Here is a 16,384-nt window from a genome sequence, read left to right on the forward strand (position 1 = left end):
TACACCCATAATCTTTGTGCCCCCAGGCTTTTGTCAGTGTTTCAAGATTTTGAGAGAGAAATCCTGGCACTTAACTATTAAGCCATACAGTTTATCCCTTAACTGACCCTATGCTTAGAAAAGAGCCACATCTGATTATGTTAATGTCAAAGTCCTCCATTTCCTAGCTATCCCAATTTGCCTCTAGTTGTTCGGTGACCTCAGAGGCTACTACTTAGTGATAAAGCAAAGCTAGTCAATTTCTAAAGCACACTCTGGATTTTAATAACTAACCTTCCCTTTGCTGTCTTTGAGCTGATGGAGGTTACCTGCCCTCTGCACCATGTTAGAGAAGCCTCAGTTCTTTCTTCTAAAGTACCTCTTCCTTTCCCTGACAGAGGTGCATCTTGGGTTCTGAAGCATTGTCAAGGGATTATCTCTGACTTTTGAGTTAATCCTTAGAATGTCAGAAGCAGGTGGCAAATAACGAAGGCAGACTGTTGGCCTCTTACTGGAAAGTGATAACCATAGTGTTTTTCTTCGAGAGATGTCCCTGTGGGTGCTCCACTACAGGTGTTGGTGCGTCCCTGCGCCTTCGCCCGGAGATTTTTGCAGCAGTACTCATAGCGGCCACGCATGCTCAGAATCTGCCCCCCCGCTGTGACTCTAGGGTAATAGAACGCATGCGTGGCCGGTCTCCTCAGTTCCTTCTCAACCGTCCCCGGCCTGAGACGGAGCTCAGCAGACTCATTAGAGAATCCTTCACTATTGCCTTAATTATCCTTTAGAAACCATTTTTTTCTGTCAGTTTTCTCTGTTAAAATAGTTACTTACCCAGTTTATCTTAAAAAAAAAAAAAAAAAAAAAAAAAAAAAAAAAAAAAAAAAAAAAAAAAAAATATTTTCCTGTCAGCCGCGGCTATGCCGGGCTCCACCGGTTTCAAGCGCTGTGCTATTTGTAAGGAAGCTATCCCGTCATCGGACGGGCACTCAAAGTGTATAAAATGTTTGGGGGAAGCTCACATTCCCCAAAAATGTGCCCACTGCTGTAAACTCAGCTCCAGGGCACGGAAAGATAGGGAGCTTAAACTCAAACTGCTCCTGCTTCAAAAATCTATCGGGTCAGTTTCAGACCCAGGCATTGAAGCCGGCTCCGCTACCCGACACAGCCCCCCCCCCTCAAAAAAGCTCAAGAAGTCTACGAAAAAGGGGCACCTTTCCTCACCGAGCAAGACTATGAGGCATAAAGTTTCTCCAGGCAGATCAACGATCTCTCTGCCTGTGATTCCTCGCCTCAGCAATTTTCACGAGCCAGGCTCCTCCGGAACAGCGCAAAAGCCGCCTGAGGCTTCAGCGCCGCCGAGAAGCTCCGGTGCCGAGGCATCAGGCTTCCAGTTGCCTGCCTCAGGGACGGCACCGTTCAGCACCGCGAATGAGACGGTGCCGACATTCTACAGCACGCCTCACCCGAGGCAGCCCGACATTTCTCGCCCGGCACCGACCGCGGCACCGACGCCTGCGGGGCATTCTGACACACAGATCACAGCCAGAAGCCCCGATCGCAGGAATGCTCTTGTGCAGCAGCCTCTGTCGGCTCAGCTTTCATCTCCCGCAGGAGCTGCTTTCACTCATTTTACCCAGACAGCTGATCTGCTAGTATCACCTACCTTGCAGTCTCCGCTCATGAATGCATATTCTGTTTCGATGCCTGAGTCAGGATCTGAGCAGTTTTCCTCCAGTGAGGAGGAAGCAGATCCACAGGGAGTTTTTTCCCCATATCATGACTCACAGCCCCGGACCCAGAGCAATAAGGGCTATGGAAATACTACCTCATCCCACTCTCAGGACCCTGCCCCTTGGGGGATGAACCCCTGGATGGCACCACCTATGCCCTACCCGCCACCATGGCAATACTGGACACCATGGACCTCATACCCTCGGGAAAACATGCCCCGTGGCCATTCGACCAGGCGCAACACTGATCCAGTGCCGTCTCCTAATGCATATGCTAGTGACACGAGACGCCTGGCAACACAGCCACGTTCCCAGGATAAACCTAGCCCTTCTCCTGGTCCAACAGATCCGGAGTTAGCACCGGAGGAAGCATTACTTCCCCTTCCTCCCACTCCCTCTGATGAATATACAAAATTCCAGGACCTCTTTAAGAGAGTTGCTAGTGACCTGAACATTAACTTGGAAGTGGTTCCCGAACAACAGCATGAGCTAACGAACATCCTACAGCCCCCTTCTTCCTCCAGCGTGGCACTTCCAATTAACGCAGCCCTTTTAGAACCCGCTAAGTCCATCTGGCAGACTCCAGCGGCAAGCCTACCTATCTGCAAGCAAGCGGACAAGAAGTATTTTATTTCTCCAAAGGACTCTGAATTCCTTTTTACCCACCCAGCACCAAACTCATTGGTAGTGGACGCTGCGAACCAGAGGGCCAGACAACAGTATTCTCGTTCTGCCCCACCTAACAAGGATAGCAAACGACTGGACCTGTTTGGTCGCAAGGTCTATGCATCCTCCACCCTCCAATTTCGCATAGCTAATTATACTGCAGTCCTGGCAAAATACGACCATAAAAACTATAATAAGTTAATGGACTTTATTGATGACATTCCAGAACAAAGAAAACAACAGTTCAGAGCTATAGTTTCTGAGGGCCAAGCCATTTCACGCACCGCTCTCCAAGCAGCCCTCGATGTAGCCAACACAGCGGCAAGATCTACCGCTACAGCGATAGTCATGCGACGGGGCTCATGGCTCTCCTCTTCCTTTTTTCCTCGCGAAGTTCAGAACATAATTGAAGATCTTCCCTTCGACGGTGACAAACTCTTTGCTGCTAACACGAATGAAGTGCTTCATTCAATGAAAGACTCCAGAACAACCCTCCGGTCTTTAGGTCTCCAGACACCTACGGCAAGAAGACGACAATATCGATACCAACCATACCACCGGCCACGTTATCCCGCATTTACACAACCTTCCCATAGACCGCAGGAACAGCAACAGCCGCAACGTCCACGACCAAGATTCCAGCGACGTCGCCCAAACTCTACAGGGGCGCCTCAACCCCCACCAGCTAATAGACAGATTTGAAAACTTGGTCGAGGGTTTAGAAAGCAATGCCCTCACTTCAGCCGGCACACCAATCTTTGGACACCGCCTACGACCTTTTTTCCAACAATGGAGGAAGATTACCTCCGACAAGTGGGTCTTAGAGGTAGTTACAATTGGATACGTCATCCCCTTCCTCTCCTTACCTCCCACCCACCCACCCTCCCCGTCCCTCTTCAGGGACCCTTCTCATGAGCAGCTACTCCTCCAAGAGGTGCAACATCTCCTTCATCTGGGAGCAGTAGAAATCGTGCCAGAGCGACACAGAGGGAAGGGTTTTTACTCCCATTATTTCTTAACGGAGAAGAAAAATGGGGGATGGCGACCAATCCTCGATCTCAGGCGGCTCAACAGATTCATCAAAAAGCAAAAGTTCAAGATGGTGACCCTCAATACCATAATCCCAGCGCTGGAGCAGGGCGACTGGTTTTCTGCCCTCGACCTACAAGATGCCTATTTCCACGTCACTATACATCCGGCCCACAGACGTTTCCTCCGATTTACCCTTGGTTCCACACATTTCCAATACAGGGTACTCCCCTTCGGACTATCTACAGCCCCCCGTGCTTTTTCCAAACTTCTAGCTGTAGTCACTGCTCACCTCAGGAGACAAGGGGTAATAATATTTCCGTACCTCGACGATTGCCTCCTCAAAGCTTCAACATTCGACGAGGCGCTCCGGTTCACACGACTCACAGTCGAGTGCTTTCTTTCTCTCGGCCTACAAATAAACAGAGACAAATCCACATTACGCCCCACCCAGCACCTTCAGTTCATAGGCGCAGACCTCGACTCTCGGACCGGGCTAGCATCGCTCCCACCCGATCGCTACAATTCCATAAAACAACTGACCACAACTATTCGCAACAGCCCTCAGGTAACTGCCCGAGACTGCCTGCAACTACTAGGTCACATGGCCTCGTGCACTTTTGTCGTCCAGAATGCACGCCTACACATGAGGTGCTTCCAAGCGTGGCTGGCAACGGTTTACAAACCGAATATGCATTCTTTAAACAAGACTCTCTCCCTGCCTACTCCAGTCAAAGACTCGCTACGTTGGTGGACCGTCCACTCCAACCTTTGTTCTGGAGTCCCGTTTCTTCAACAGGCTCCATCACGCATTCTGACCACCGATGCATGTATGACAGGGTGGGGTGCACATATGTCTCATCACACAGTACAGGGACTATGGTCACCAACCGAGACCTCCCTGCACATAAATGTACTAGAACTTCGAGCCATTCGCAACGCGTGCCGTCACTTCCTGCCACTAATCAAACATCATCACGTACGCATAATGACGGACAACATTGCTTGCATGTTTTACGTAAACAGGCAGGGCGGAGCTCGTTCCCATTCGCTGTGCACAGAGGCTATGAAGCTCTGGAATTGGTGCATTGTGAACAACATCCGGGTATCAGCTGCTTATCTTCCCGGAATCATGAACACCACAGCGGACGAACTGAGCAGACGCTTCCCATGGGACCACGAGTGGGAGATAGACGAGAAAACCATTCACAACGTATTCAGCATCTGGGGTTACCCAACAATAGACCTCTTTGCAACTGCAAAGAACAAGAAATGTCTCAATTTCTGCTCCAGAGCAGGACTGGGCAAACATTCCCTGGGGGACGCATTCATGATCTCATGGCACCGAAACCTATTCTATGCGTTTCCCCCGATACCAGTTCTCAACAGGGTTCTGATAAAAATACGAACGGATCGAGCCAAGGTGATCCTCATTGCCCCATCGTGGCCCAGACAACCATGGTTTCCCTTCCTCACCAGAATGTCAATCCAACCACCAATCTCCCTGCCGCTTATTCCGAACCTTCTATCTCAGCAGCACGGTCGTTTTCTCCACCCCAACCTGTCCATGCTTCACCTCAAGGCCTGGTTCCTACGTGGTTCTCCCAACGCGAATTAGATTGCTCCGAACAAGTTCAGGAGGTGCTCCTACATAGCAGAACGCAAGCTACTCGCAAGACCTATCTTCAAAAGTGGAAACGATTCACACATTGGTGTTCTGCCAAACATCTTTCTCCTACCTCGGTACCTCTTCCGTTTATATTGGACTATCTCTTGGGCCTTAAGCGATCCGGCCTTTCTTTCAGCTCCATCAGGGTCCATTTAGCTGCTATTACGACTTTCCACGACAAAATTGATGATACGTCTGTCTTTGCTCACGCTACTACGAAGCGTTTCCTCAAGGGCCTACAAACCTTATATCCAGACATTAAACAACCGACCACCCCCTGGGACCTTCATCTGGTACTGTCTGCCCTAACTCAGCAACCCTTCGAACCCCTAGCCACGTGCTCCCTTTTACACCTCTCCATGAAAACAGCGTTTCTAGTGGCAATTACTTCTGCCAGACGGGCAGGAGAAATAGCAGCTCTCATGGCTCATCCACCATATACGATATTTTTTAAAGACAAGGTTACCCTCAGATTGCATCCCAAATTTCTTCCAAAGGTTCACTCATCATTCCATATTAATGAACCCATACACCTCCCGACTTTTTTCCCGAAACCACATGCAAACTCCTTTGAAGCCTCAATGCATACACTAGATGTTCGCAGAGCCTTGTCATTCTATTTGGATAGAACCAAACCCTTTAGAACCTCCTCTAGACTTTTTGTCTCTGTTGCAGAGCGCTCCAAGGGCATGCCTATTTCTACCCAGAGACTCTCGAACTGGATCTCCCAGTGTATCCGACTGTGCTATCAGATGAAAGGGGTTGCACCTCCAGATGGCATTAGAACACACTCCACTAGATCTCTGGCTTTCTCCATCGCGTTCTTACGCAAAGTCCCCTTGGCTGACATTTGTAAAGCAGCCACCTGGTCATCTGACCATACTTTTGTTAACACTATGCCCTTATTCAAGGCCCTTTATCTGACATACGCTTGGGCAGGGCGGTACTCTCGACGGCGTTCCTACCAGATCCGAAGTCCCTACCTCCTTAAGATACACTGCTTTTAAGTCACCTGTAGTGGAGCACCCACAGGGACATCTCTCGAAGAAGAAGAGGAGGTTACTCACCCTGTGCAGTAACTGACGTTCTTCGAGATGAGTGTCCCTGTGGGTGCTCCACTACCCACCCTCCTCCCCTCTACTTCGGAGTTGGGGGGCCTCCGTGGTAGAGAAGGAACTGAGGAGACCGGCCACGCATGCGTTCTATTACCCTAGAGTCACAGCGGGGGGGGCAGATTCTGAGCATGCGTGGCCGCTATGAGTACCGCTGCAAAAATCTCCGGGCGAAGGCGCAGGGACGCACCAACACCTGTAGTGGAGCACCCACAGGGACACTCATCTCGAAGAACGTCAGTTACTGCACAGGGTGAGTAACCTCCTCTTATCTTAAGTGTTATGAATTACTTCATTTCTAGATATGACAGTTCAGAAATAAAGTAGGAATGCAGGGTCATGCAGAAATGCCCCTGTAGTATGACTCAGTACGGATCTCTCATTCTCCATCACTAAAAAGGTAAATTATGAAATAAAAATTTATTATAAAGTTTTTACTTGGTTGTGTACCCCAACTGTAATTCAGCAGGGATAGGCATAACTCTGGTAACAGCATTTTACTGCTTTGTCTTCATATCTGCTGCTTATAAAATATATCTACTTTTTTAGCATCCATTTGTTAAAAGTGCCAAAGGAGCGTCAATCCTGCGGGACTTGATTAATGAAGCAATGGATGTGAAACTGAAACGTCAGGAAGCACAACAGCGTGAATTGGATCAAGATGATGAGGAAAATTCAGTGAGTGTTTAATGGACACAATAACTTTAAAATATTGATGCTGATATATGTACAAATAGGTGTCTTTCTCAAACTGCTCTAAAGTAGTCCACATATTTGGTAGAGTCTAAAATTCCTCCCTCCTGATTATTGTCGTTGTTTGTATTATTGTAATACCTAGGAGCCCTAGTCTTGGATTAGGACCCCACTGGCTGCTTTAATACAGAAATTAACAATAATACTACATAATGTTCAGCTCAGTCTCTGATCCCAGCGTTGATTTGTTCCTGGGGTTTCTAGCTTAGGACTGCTCAACTCATGTCCTGTAGCTGCTCTCTCTTAGCCCGCTCCGACCTCCTTTATATTCAACCGTAGTGAGCTACATGCCTTAGTGAGTCAGCAGAACATAGACACAACACCTACTACAGGACAATTACTAGCCAAGCAAAATACTTTAAAGATATGTAATAAATTTGTAGAAGACTTCAAATACATTTTCCTAGCTGGATCAAGTTTTTCCTGTAGTAGAGAGGCCTTTTGTTTGTAGTCTTCAGTGTTTTCTATTTTGCCATATAACATAAGTATGTTGTTTTCTTCATACCATTTTCCTGATTTAGAAACCCCTTTATAGAAACTTCATACTGTACAATAGAAACAGACACAAATTTAAGGTGAGGGGATGTGTGCTTAGACTTCTTTGATGGTGTAGTGCTGTGAGCTTGAGTTCTGCGCTTTTTTCAGTTGAGGGAGTGAGATTCCAGAGTTGCAGACCAAGTAATTGCTTGTTCATATGCTATGTTTTGACTTTTGAATAAGTGGTGTTGTGTGAGTGGTGGTTTTTTCAAAAGCATGTCAAAAGCCAACTTGAAGCATGCTCCGTCAGTTTCAACCTGACTGAATAAAATGGACAACAGACGGCAAGCCTCTTCTGAAGCTAGATTTGAATAGCATGATTTGCAGTGAAATATAGGCATGTTAAATGCAGTGTTTCCTCACTGTGACGTTAGGGCTGCATTGTGCTTTGGGATGGAAGTAATCTTTACTCACCGTGTCACCATGATATTGACTCTAAGGTATGTGCAGCTGCTTATATGCCTGAATTGTGATCGCATCACTGACAGCTGGTGCCAGATAGTTGGAGGTGGAGAGATTCCTCTAGTGTAAATGTTTTCCTGTGGCCTCTCTGCCCTGCCACGTTACTGCTGCTAGAGGGAAAGAGTTACCAAGAGCTTCCATGGTGCTGTAGGTTTTCTGCTGCAGCTTCTCACAGTGCTGGAGGGGGAGTTTATTGCCCACCTGCAGTAAAACTTCACACCCCCCCTCCCCCACATTAACTTTTGTAGTTCATCCTTTCCCCAGTCTTCTTGGTTTGGTGTTCAGGGGGTTTGGCTGTGAACTACCGGCACCCTTAGTGGGACAGAGGCCTCAGACATGGAGGCACTAGAGGAGGGCAGGGTGCGCTACCACATATTGACAGTGGTGAGACCTTGTATTGTAGCTCTGTGAGAAGTATGCACATTAGCCCTGTGACACTAGCTCAGATCACAAAGACCACAATCACGTATACAAAGCAACTGGGGGCTTACCACTTATAACAAATGACCTGTGAACATCATGGATGATTTTTTTTTATGTAATTCATGGCAGTGTCAAGTATTGATTTATTTTTTTCCCCACAGAATATGCATGACTGCTGAGTCCTCTCCTCCATTTTCCCCACCAAACTGCTGCAATTTTTTCCAATAGTAGGGAGATAGAAGCGGGCATCTGCATGCGCTTGTCTCTTGCTTAGTGCAGCTCATAGCACTTGGCAGGCATTGTGTTGGAGCAGTAGTTTGGGGATGGGACTGGATTTGGTGACCAGTTTTATGCAAGGAACAGTAGTTGGCACCACAACTGCTTGGAACATGTGCTACGAGCCACACTGAGCACAAAACTGTACATGCCCACTTCTGCCTCCTTGCTATTGGAAAAATTGAAGCAATTTGTCCTTGTCGTGCTCCCTTCTGACCAGTGGCTTTAAAGCTGTACAGCTCCCGGCCTTATATTGTGATATACCCAGCAAGCCAGCCTGCCTAAAGGCCAGTGCCTGAGTGTTGCTTTCTCTCCAAGGGCTGTGAACAGCATATTGCCAGCAGTTGCAAGTTACCACACAACTCTTTCTAAGCAACCACCTTTATTCTTAAGGTAAAGGCATTACAGAGAAAACAGAAGTTTATACACGTGCTCAAAGCTTACCAGAGGTCACCCATCAGTCTTTCTGTTTTAGCAGGGCCCCCATGTCTTTCTACAGACTTTCTACAAGGTTTGGGATCCCTCTTGCTCAGAAGGTCCTGTCCATTTGCTGGATCAGAGAGAAGGCCAAGAGTCAGTTTAAATGCAGTGTTTTTATACCAAAAGCTCTTTCTTTGTCTGTTGGCCTCTGGAGTGCCCACTTTTGAACTAGTATGTGCAAGCCTCCCCAGGGTTGGTATCTCTTTAGTGTTTACAATCTGAGTGATTCACCTTAATCACCCACCACTATTTTTAGTTCCTGATGAAGCTGTGCAACCCTCCCTCCCTCCCTCTGGAGTTGTGTACAGTCCCTGGCCCACAATGATACATGACCAATCATACAGTATGTTCTCCCAAAGATACTGCATGGGATTGCAATATCTGTCACAATGTTAATGTGTGGTAACAAATGGAAAAAAATATTCTCTGGCATTATCTCTTTTGAGCTTCAGCATGCACATACACACTATAGACTGAATACTGCTGCCATCTAATAACTGTTCAGTGATCTCTAGATCATTTCAGAATGGGGTTTTAGTTCAACTATCATATCTGGCAATCTTAGGGCTTGTCTCCACTTACTGTGGATCGACGCTGTGGCAATCAATCCACCGGGGGGTCGATTTAGCGGGTCTAGTGAAGACCTGCTAACTTGACCACCAATTGCTCCCCCATCGACTCCGGTACTCCACCGGAATGAGAAGTATAAGGTAAGTCGATGGGAGAGTTTCTCCCATCGACCCAACGAGGTATAGACACCACAATAAGTCGACCTAAGTTCATGTAGCTGGAGTTGCGTAACTTAGGTCGACTTAACCCCATAGTGTAGACCTGCCCTTAGAAATAGTAAGGGCTGAATGAGTATTGCAACTTAATTACTCCTAGTGATAGGCCATTGGGTCAGGGCTCAGATGCCAGTTGGCTGTGTTGGGACGCTTGTATTGCTAATATCTCTCTTCTGTAGTTAAGTGGAAGACTTCAGTCCCAGCATATTTCTAACAATAGATAAAGCTAGAGGAAAAGGAATGGAGAAGATCTTTCATTACCCATTTGGGAATAGGAAGGAGAGAAGAAAAGGCATAACTTGTTACATCTTGCTGACCTTACAAAATTTTTGTGAGACTCTGATACCAAAGAAATATTGGAAGTTGGTACCAATTCCCTTTGAATGTTGCCACTCTTTTAATAAGATTACTTTGATCAGTAAATGCATGTCTTGCATCCTCCTACAGGAAGAAGATGAAACAGATTCAGGTACCATGGTCCGGACAAGTGGAGATGAGACTGGTACTATAAGAGCTGCCAGTACAATGAGTGATGGAGCCAATACTATGATAGAACATGATGGAACGCTGGAATCCCAGCTGGGTACAATGGTAATAAATACGGAAGAAGAGGAAGAAGAGGGGACCATGAAGAGTAAGAACTCATTTTTTAATGATTATATAGTCCCTAATTCACACAGAGATTAAAATACAAAAATTGAAGTGGGGAAAAACACATTAATGTATGTGGTCAAAAAGTACAATGAGGCCATAGTAGGATGAAATGTCAGCAGAAAGGAGAAAGCTAAATGTAATGGAAAGTTAAGATTATTACAATAAATGTCGTATGTATGGCAGCTAAGGATGTTTTAATTAAAAGTGAGTAGCTTTCAGCAAGCTGCTCTGCCAATGGAAGATATTAGTTTTATGGTAATTTATGTACTTTCACTATACTATTTATTGTAGATACTCTTAGTGTTGCTCTAACTTCCCTTGACAAAACATACAAAATAATTATAAATTACCAGTTAAGCCCCAATCTGGGTTTTCTAATTTTGAATTCAGTTAATAGTTTTTCTATTATGGCATGTCTGCCTCACTTCCTGTTTCTAAGGAGATGTGCTGTCTGAAGTTACTAGATGCTCTGTGTTGTCATGGTTCCACTCAGTAGATGCAAGCATTTTTATTAGAGCGATTTTACTTCTAAAAAGTAAAGTAGTATTGGCTATTTGTATTGTGATTGTGCCTTGGGTTTCCAATCATGAATCAGAGCCCATTGTGCTAATACTGAACAAAAAAGATGATGCCTGCCCTGAAGAGCTTTCAATCTGAGTATAAAATGAGACAACCGGTGTATGTAGCTTACAGGGAGAACACAAGGTAACAACAAAACAGGTCACTGTGACAAGTAGCGGTCACAGCACACCAGCTGTCTAGCACTGTCTGGGAGGGTGGGAGTCAGATGGTGTTTTTTGTAGGCATCATGGTAGAGGAGAGATTTAAGGAGGGACAATGCAGTGGCTTTGCAGATGTTTACAGGAAGTTCCTCCCTGGCATTGAGGTGACAAGGGAGAAAGTGCGACAGTATTATTTTTTTTTAATATAAAAAATAAGCAGTGAAGGTTGGCGTTGATGGAAGAGCAGAGGTGTGGGGGTCTATACCTCAATAGTGTACGGAATGACAGGTAGTATGGGAATAGGTCATAAGGGCCTTAAGTAAAGATGGGTAGCTTGTTTCAGCAGGGAGAGCCAGTGGACAGGAGCAAAGCGGTATATGTGATGTAGGAAAAGCAACAAACCAAGAAAACTACCTTTGCATTGACTTTTTCTGTGGGTATAAGTGGGCCAAGTTTGCATTGACCTAGGCTGGAAAGGAGGTGGTTGCAATAATTGAGATGCAAGATGTGGATCTGGATGGGGAGATTTAGCTGACGGATTGGAGAGGAAAGGCTACATCTTAATGATGTAAAGCAGTAAGACGTGGTAGTCTTTTAAGGCTTACCTTTTAAGCTGATATGGTGGTACAGACTAATGGTTAATTTCTTCTACGATTGTATTTAAAACATGATGGTTTGGAGAAATGCTGGTTCAAATGTGCACCTCTTTCAGCATAATCAGGAGTTGGGGAGATTCAGCCTCAGCCTGACCTGTGAAAGTTTTCCCTGTTGTGGGATTTTCATGACCCAAGTAGAGACCTGGGCTCCATCAGCTGGAAAACGCTTGCTAAGCATAGTAAACATTCTGGGGAGTGGCAAGTCAGTCCTTGAAGGAACACGTCCAAGCCTGTTTGTGGCTTTAAAAATGAACTAGATAATGGAATCTGACTAATTGGTGTGACTTATATTTGCACCAGTCAGTTCTTAGGAGGCGCTACTGCATGCTGCGTGAGCAACAGGTACAGTGGGTTGCAGTTAAATAACACTGATACAAGTGTTCTGGGGAAATGGCCTCCTCTTTCAATAGGCGTGATGAGATTTGTTCAAAATGGAATCATCTTTGTAACACTCAAATGTCTTGTGATTCATTGTCACTTATTCATGAGAGTAATGTGACTATTTACCATTAAAAATGCTGGAGGTCTATTTACTATGGAATCAGTTGTTGTCCAGACAGTAGTGTGGAGCATCAAACCATAAACTTGGTTGCTGCAGGACCTATACTTCAGTCCTCTGGTTGTGTTGTCATTCTTAAGCTCTCTGTTGCATGTTATCTGGTTGCACACATTTTGTAGAAAATTTAACTATAGTGTATATAATCCATGTGGCATAGCTGGTGCTGGAGGCTGAAACTTTTACAAATAATTAGGCATGATGTGGTGGACCCACTGTCAACTTTACTGAATTTTAGTTTGCCCTGGTAATCTTGCGTGGGGAAACAGGTGGTGCAGCTCCAACTCCAACAATTGTGACGGGGACATACGGTCCAGCACTTCCTTCCTTACTGTTCTTCAATAGCTATTCCCTCTAGTTTGAGTGATTTTGACTGCTACTATTTAACCTATAACACTGCATTTGAACCAATTTGGGAGTCTGATTTGTTTAGTTTTGAGAGGTTCATCAGCTGATCTGTCTTATTTCACCACAATTGGAAAAACCTTGGTCAGCATACGAAGTACCTGTTCGGAGAACTGTATCTCTTAGCAGCAGCTTCACTTAAGCTAAGCTATAGATTGGCTTCATTAGTCTGGGTGATGTGCTGCTTACCACACAACCTTTGCCTTTCAACAGCTGACCCTTCATTTCTGGCCTAAAATGCCTCTCTGGGAAAGGTGAAGTGCTTTGTTACATGTGGCAGGCAGTGCTCTCTCTACTGGTTTCATCAAATGTTAGTCTCAGCAAACAGGAAACAACAAGACTGCAAGACAAAATTAGCACTAGCCATACTAGAAATGACTCCTAGTTGAAAAGGTTTAGATGTGGAGTATTTGCATGAAAGAAATGTAGATGATACAGTGACCTTGGGACATAGACTATAAAATGTATCCAAAACTGGGAAGTGAGTCCATGCGTAGCTTAAATGCTTTAGTATTTAGGAGGCTGTTCAAGTATTAGTGATAATCTAGCTCTTATCACTCAGGCTATAGAGAATCCAGTGATGAACAGAGGGACAGTGTTAACGCTTGTCCAAGGATAAAAGGTGTGAGTAAAAATCCTTCATATACTCATATAGCATAGAGTATATTTGATTAGCTTAAGCAATTTTGCAGTCTTAAAAGATGGGTACATGGAATAAATTGGGTTCATTTCCCCCAGAATTCCAGGAGAAACCTGGTCTCATTCTAGCTAGGATTTTTCAGAGTTTGAGGGGAATTAAAAATTGTTTGCAGGATTAGTCCAAAAATCCTTTGATGCCTTAATATAGTGGTCCCCAACCTTTTTGTGGCCAGTAGCACATTCATGTTTTCAGAAGAGTGTGGCGGGCGCCAACAATTTTTCAAGGCTTATTTTGTATTTGTACATTAAATAATACGAAAAATATATTTAATATTACATAATATATGAATCCAGAGAAGCCGCGAGGACAGAGAACACCAGCGCCTGCAGCCCTGGAGTTCTCTGTCCCCGGCAGGCGCAGGGCCCTGGCTTCTCTCCCCTGCTGGGCACTAGGTGGGCCCCGCGCCTGCCGGGAATAGAGAACACCGCGCCTGCAGCCTGAGTTCTTTGTCCCCATCAGACGCGGGGCTGTGGCTTCTCTCCCCTGCTGGGCACTAGGCGGGTGCACATAAATGCCCCTGCGGGCGCCATGGCACCCACATGCACCACATTGGGGACCACTGCCTTAAGATGACCTTGCTGTTGCCATTTTCAGATGTTAGACAAGTCTCTTTTGGAGCTGATGCCTGAGATAAAGGGGCATGTTTGTAAGACAGCAAGTGTCTTGAACGCCTGGTATACAGCTGTGCATGCAAAAATAGTTACCCAGCATTTACATCTCATTGAAGGATGCAGAGTTTAAAATGATGGGTAAAGTTTGACTCTGCAGGAGGCTATACGCTTCTCTACTCCTCACAGATTGACCTGGAAAAGGGTCACTTTGGATGAAGCAGGGGACTGTGACAGTGCTGAATTAGAAAAGTGTGAAGAAAGAGAAAAATCACTTCCTTCCTCCCCCAATTAAGAATTTTTTCTCATGGAAATCCATTCCTGCAGACTTGGAGTTTTGACAATACTGGAAATATTTTATAGATGCTTCAGTTGGCTACAGTGAACATCTTCAGACTCCATGGTTGTCTTGCTCCTTAATCTCTCTCCCATTTGCGCTACCAGCGTGGTCATGGCTAGATTGTTTGTTTTTTTTTATAGGGAAGGTTTGTTCCTTTTTCAAAAGTAAGTGTTTCCTTCCTTCCTTGCATCTTCGCATTGTTTCCAAGAGCTGCACTGGTGATCTGAGTTTAAGTCCTCAGTTACTGAACTCCCATGGAAATGATCAATACAAAGATTTGTGACTTTAGTAGGGGGTGCACTGGCCCCTTCCGGGGCGGCATGGAGCTGGGGCAGGCAGGGAGCCTTCCTTAGCCTCGCTGCGCTGCTGCCCGGGAGCCACCTGAGGTAAGTGCTGCCTGGTGGGAAGGCAAATCCTAGCCCTGAGCCCCCTTGCAGAACCAGCACCCCAATCCCCCTGCCCCAGCCCTGACCTCCCCTCCCAGAGCCACACTTCTCATGCATCCCAAAACTCTGCCCCAGCTCGGATCCCTGCACCCAAACTGCTTCCCAGAGCCTGCACCCCAACCCTCTGCCCCAGGCTCAGTCAGAGCCCTTTCCCACACTGTGAACCTCTCGGCCCCAGCCCAAAGCCCAGACTCCTTCCTGAACCCCAACTCCTCTGCCCCAGCCAGGTGAAAGTGAGTGAGGATGGGGGAGGGTGAGCAAAGGAGGGGGGGTGGAATGAGCGGGGTTTCAGGGAAGGAGTGGGGCTTTAGGGAAGGGGCAGGTAGATCCTGGATTGCCCTTAAATTCAAAAAGTGATCTTGGGTGTAAAAAGGTTGGAGACCACTGGATTAGACCAACTAAGAATAATTGGGTATAAGCATTATACAAATCACTTAGGAAAAGTACGTTTATAGGACTTTTCCCAGGAATTCCTTAGTTCTGTCAAATGAAAACTCTTTTCCACTTGATGGCTTTTTAGACTCACCATCTTCTCTCGGTGAAGACAGTTTTTTCTAACAGTAGAGGGAGCACGTTACAAATTGATATAGAGCTCTGCAAACGCTGGCTTTTCTGCAGAAATTTCAAACTTTGGCAAATATTGATTAGCCATAAGTAATGGGGGAAGTCTGCTTTTATAACAATGGGAAGAAAGGAGACTGCTTTCAAAGCTGACTTGCATTTCAGAGTTAGCATGAATGAAACAGGATAATAATCTGTGACAAGGAGAGAGATGGCAAATCAGGCATCTATGTACAGTAGTTTACTATAATTTAAATGGCTGCCCCAAGAGGATGCGGGCAAGGGCTATTTAAGTTGAGAATACCAGTTGTTTACAAACAGAAAACATATTGAGTTTGTCCTTTTAAAGAATCTGAGTAATATGGCTTCTCAAGTTTTAAAGGGAGCAGAAATCTAAAGGGTTTTTGTTTTTTGTTATAAGAAAAAAGCCTATGATCATTCTTTCACTTTTGAGTATTTTCCCAAACCTCTGCTATCACTTTTTAACTATTCACTAACTTCACACTAAGGGAAGAATGCTACCAAAATTCTGTTTAAACTTGGATGGGAGAGGGAATTGCTCGTTGATGTAATTGATACATTAACTCACAAAGTTGAACAATGCTAAACCCCTTCATTTTTGGCCTCCTTCAGTTCACTTACTTTCACTTACATCGCCTCCTCAAAACTTTGTGGTCCTTACAAACTGAAAGTAAATAGTTCTGTCCTCCAGTTACTCTCCGTATAGAAGATGCACGTGGTAATTTTACTTTTACAGATGAAACACCCAACTTTAAAACCAGCATTTATTTTGTGGTTAGGGACATCCTACAATGGCTACTGCAGTTGTTGG

At 45.5% G+C, this 16,384-nt stretch overlaps 1 protein-coding gene across 1 annotated transcript in view; it reads left to right on the forward strand.

The window, feature by feature from the left end:
- STK4 (serine/threonine kinase 4) overlaps nt 1–16,384 on the forward strand; it is a 73,531-nt gene that overhangs the window by 11,910 nt on the left and 45,237 nt on the right. Inside the window, exons 8-9 of the mRNA XM_054045501.1 lie at nt 6,738–6,866; nt 10,352–10,538. Coding sequence (XP_053901476.1) covers nt 6,738–6,866; nt 10,352–10,538 — 316 coding nt within the window. The remainder of the gene's footprint in view (nt 1–6,737; nt 6,867–10,351; nt 10,539–16,384) is intronic.

Source organism: Malaclemys terrapin, chromosome 12, assembly GCF_027887155.1.
Source record: "Malaclemys terrapin pileata isolate rMalTer1 chromosome 12, rMalTer1.hap1, whole genome shotgun sequence".
Classification (NCBI taxonomy): Eukaryota; Metazoa; Chordata; order Testudines; family Emydidae; genus Malaclemys; species Malaclemys terrapin.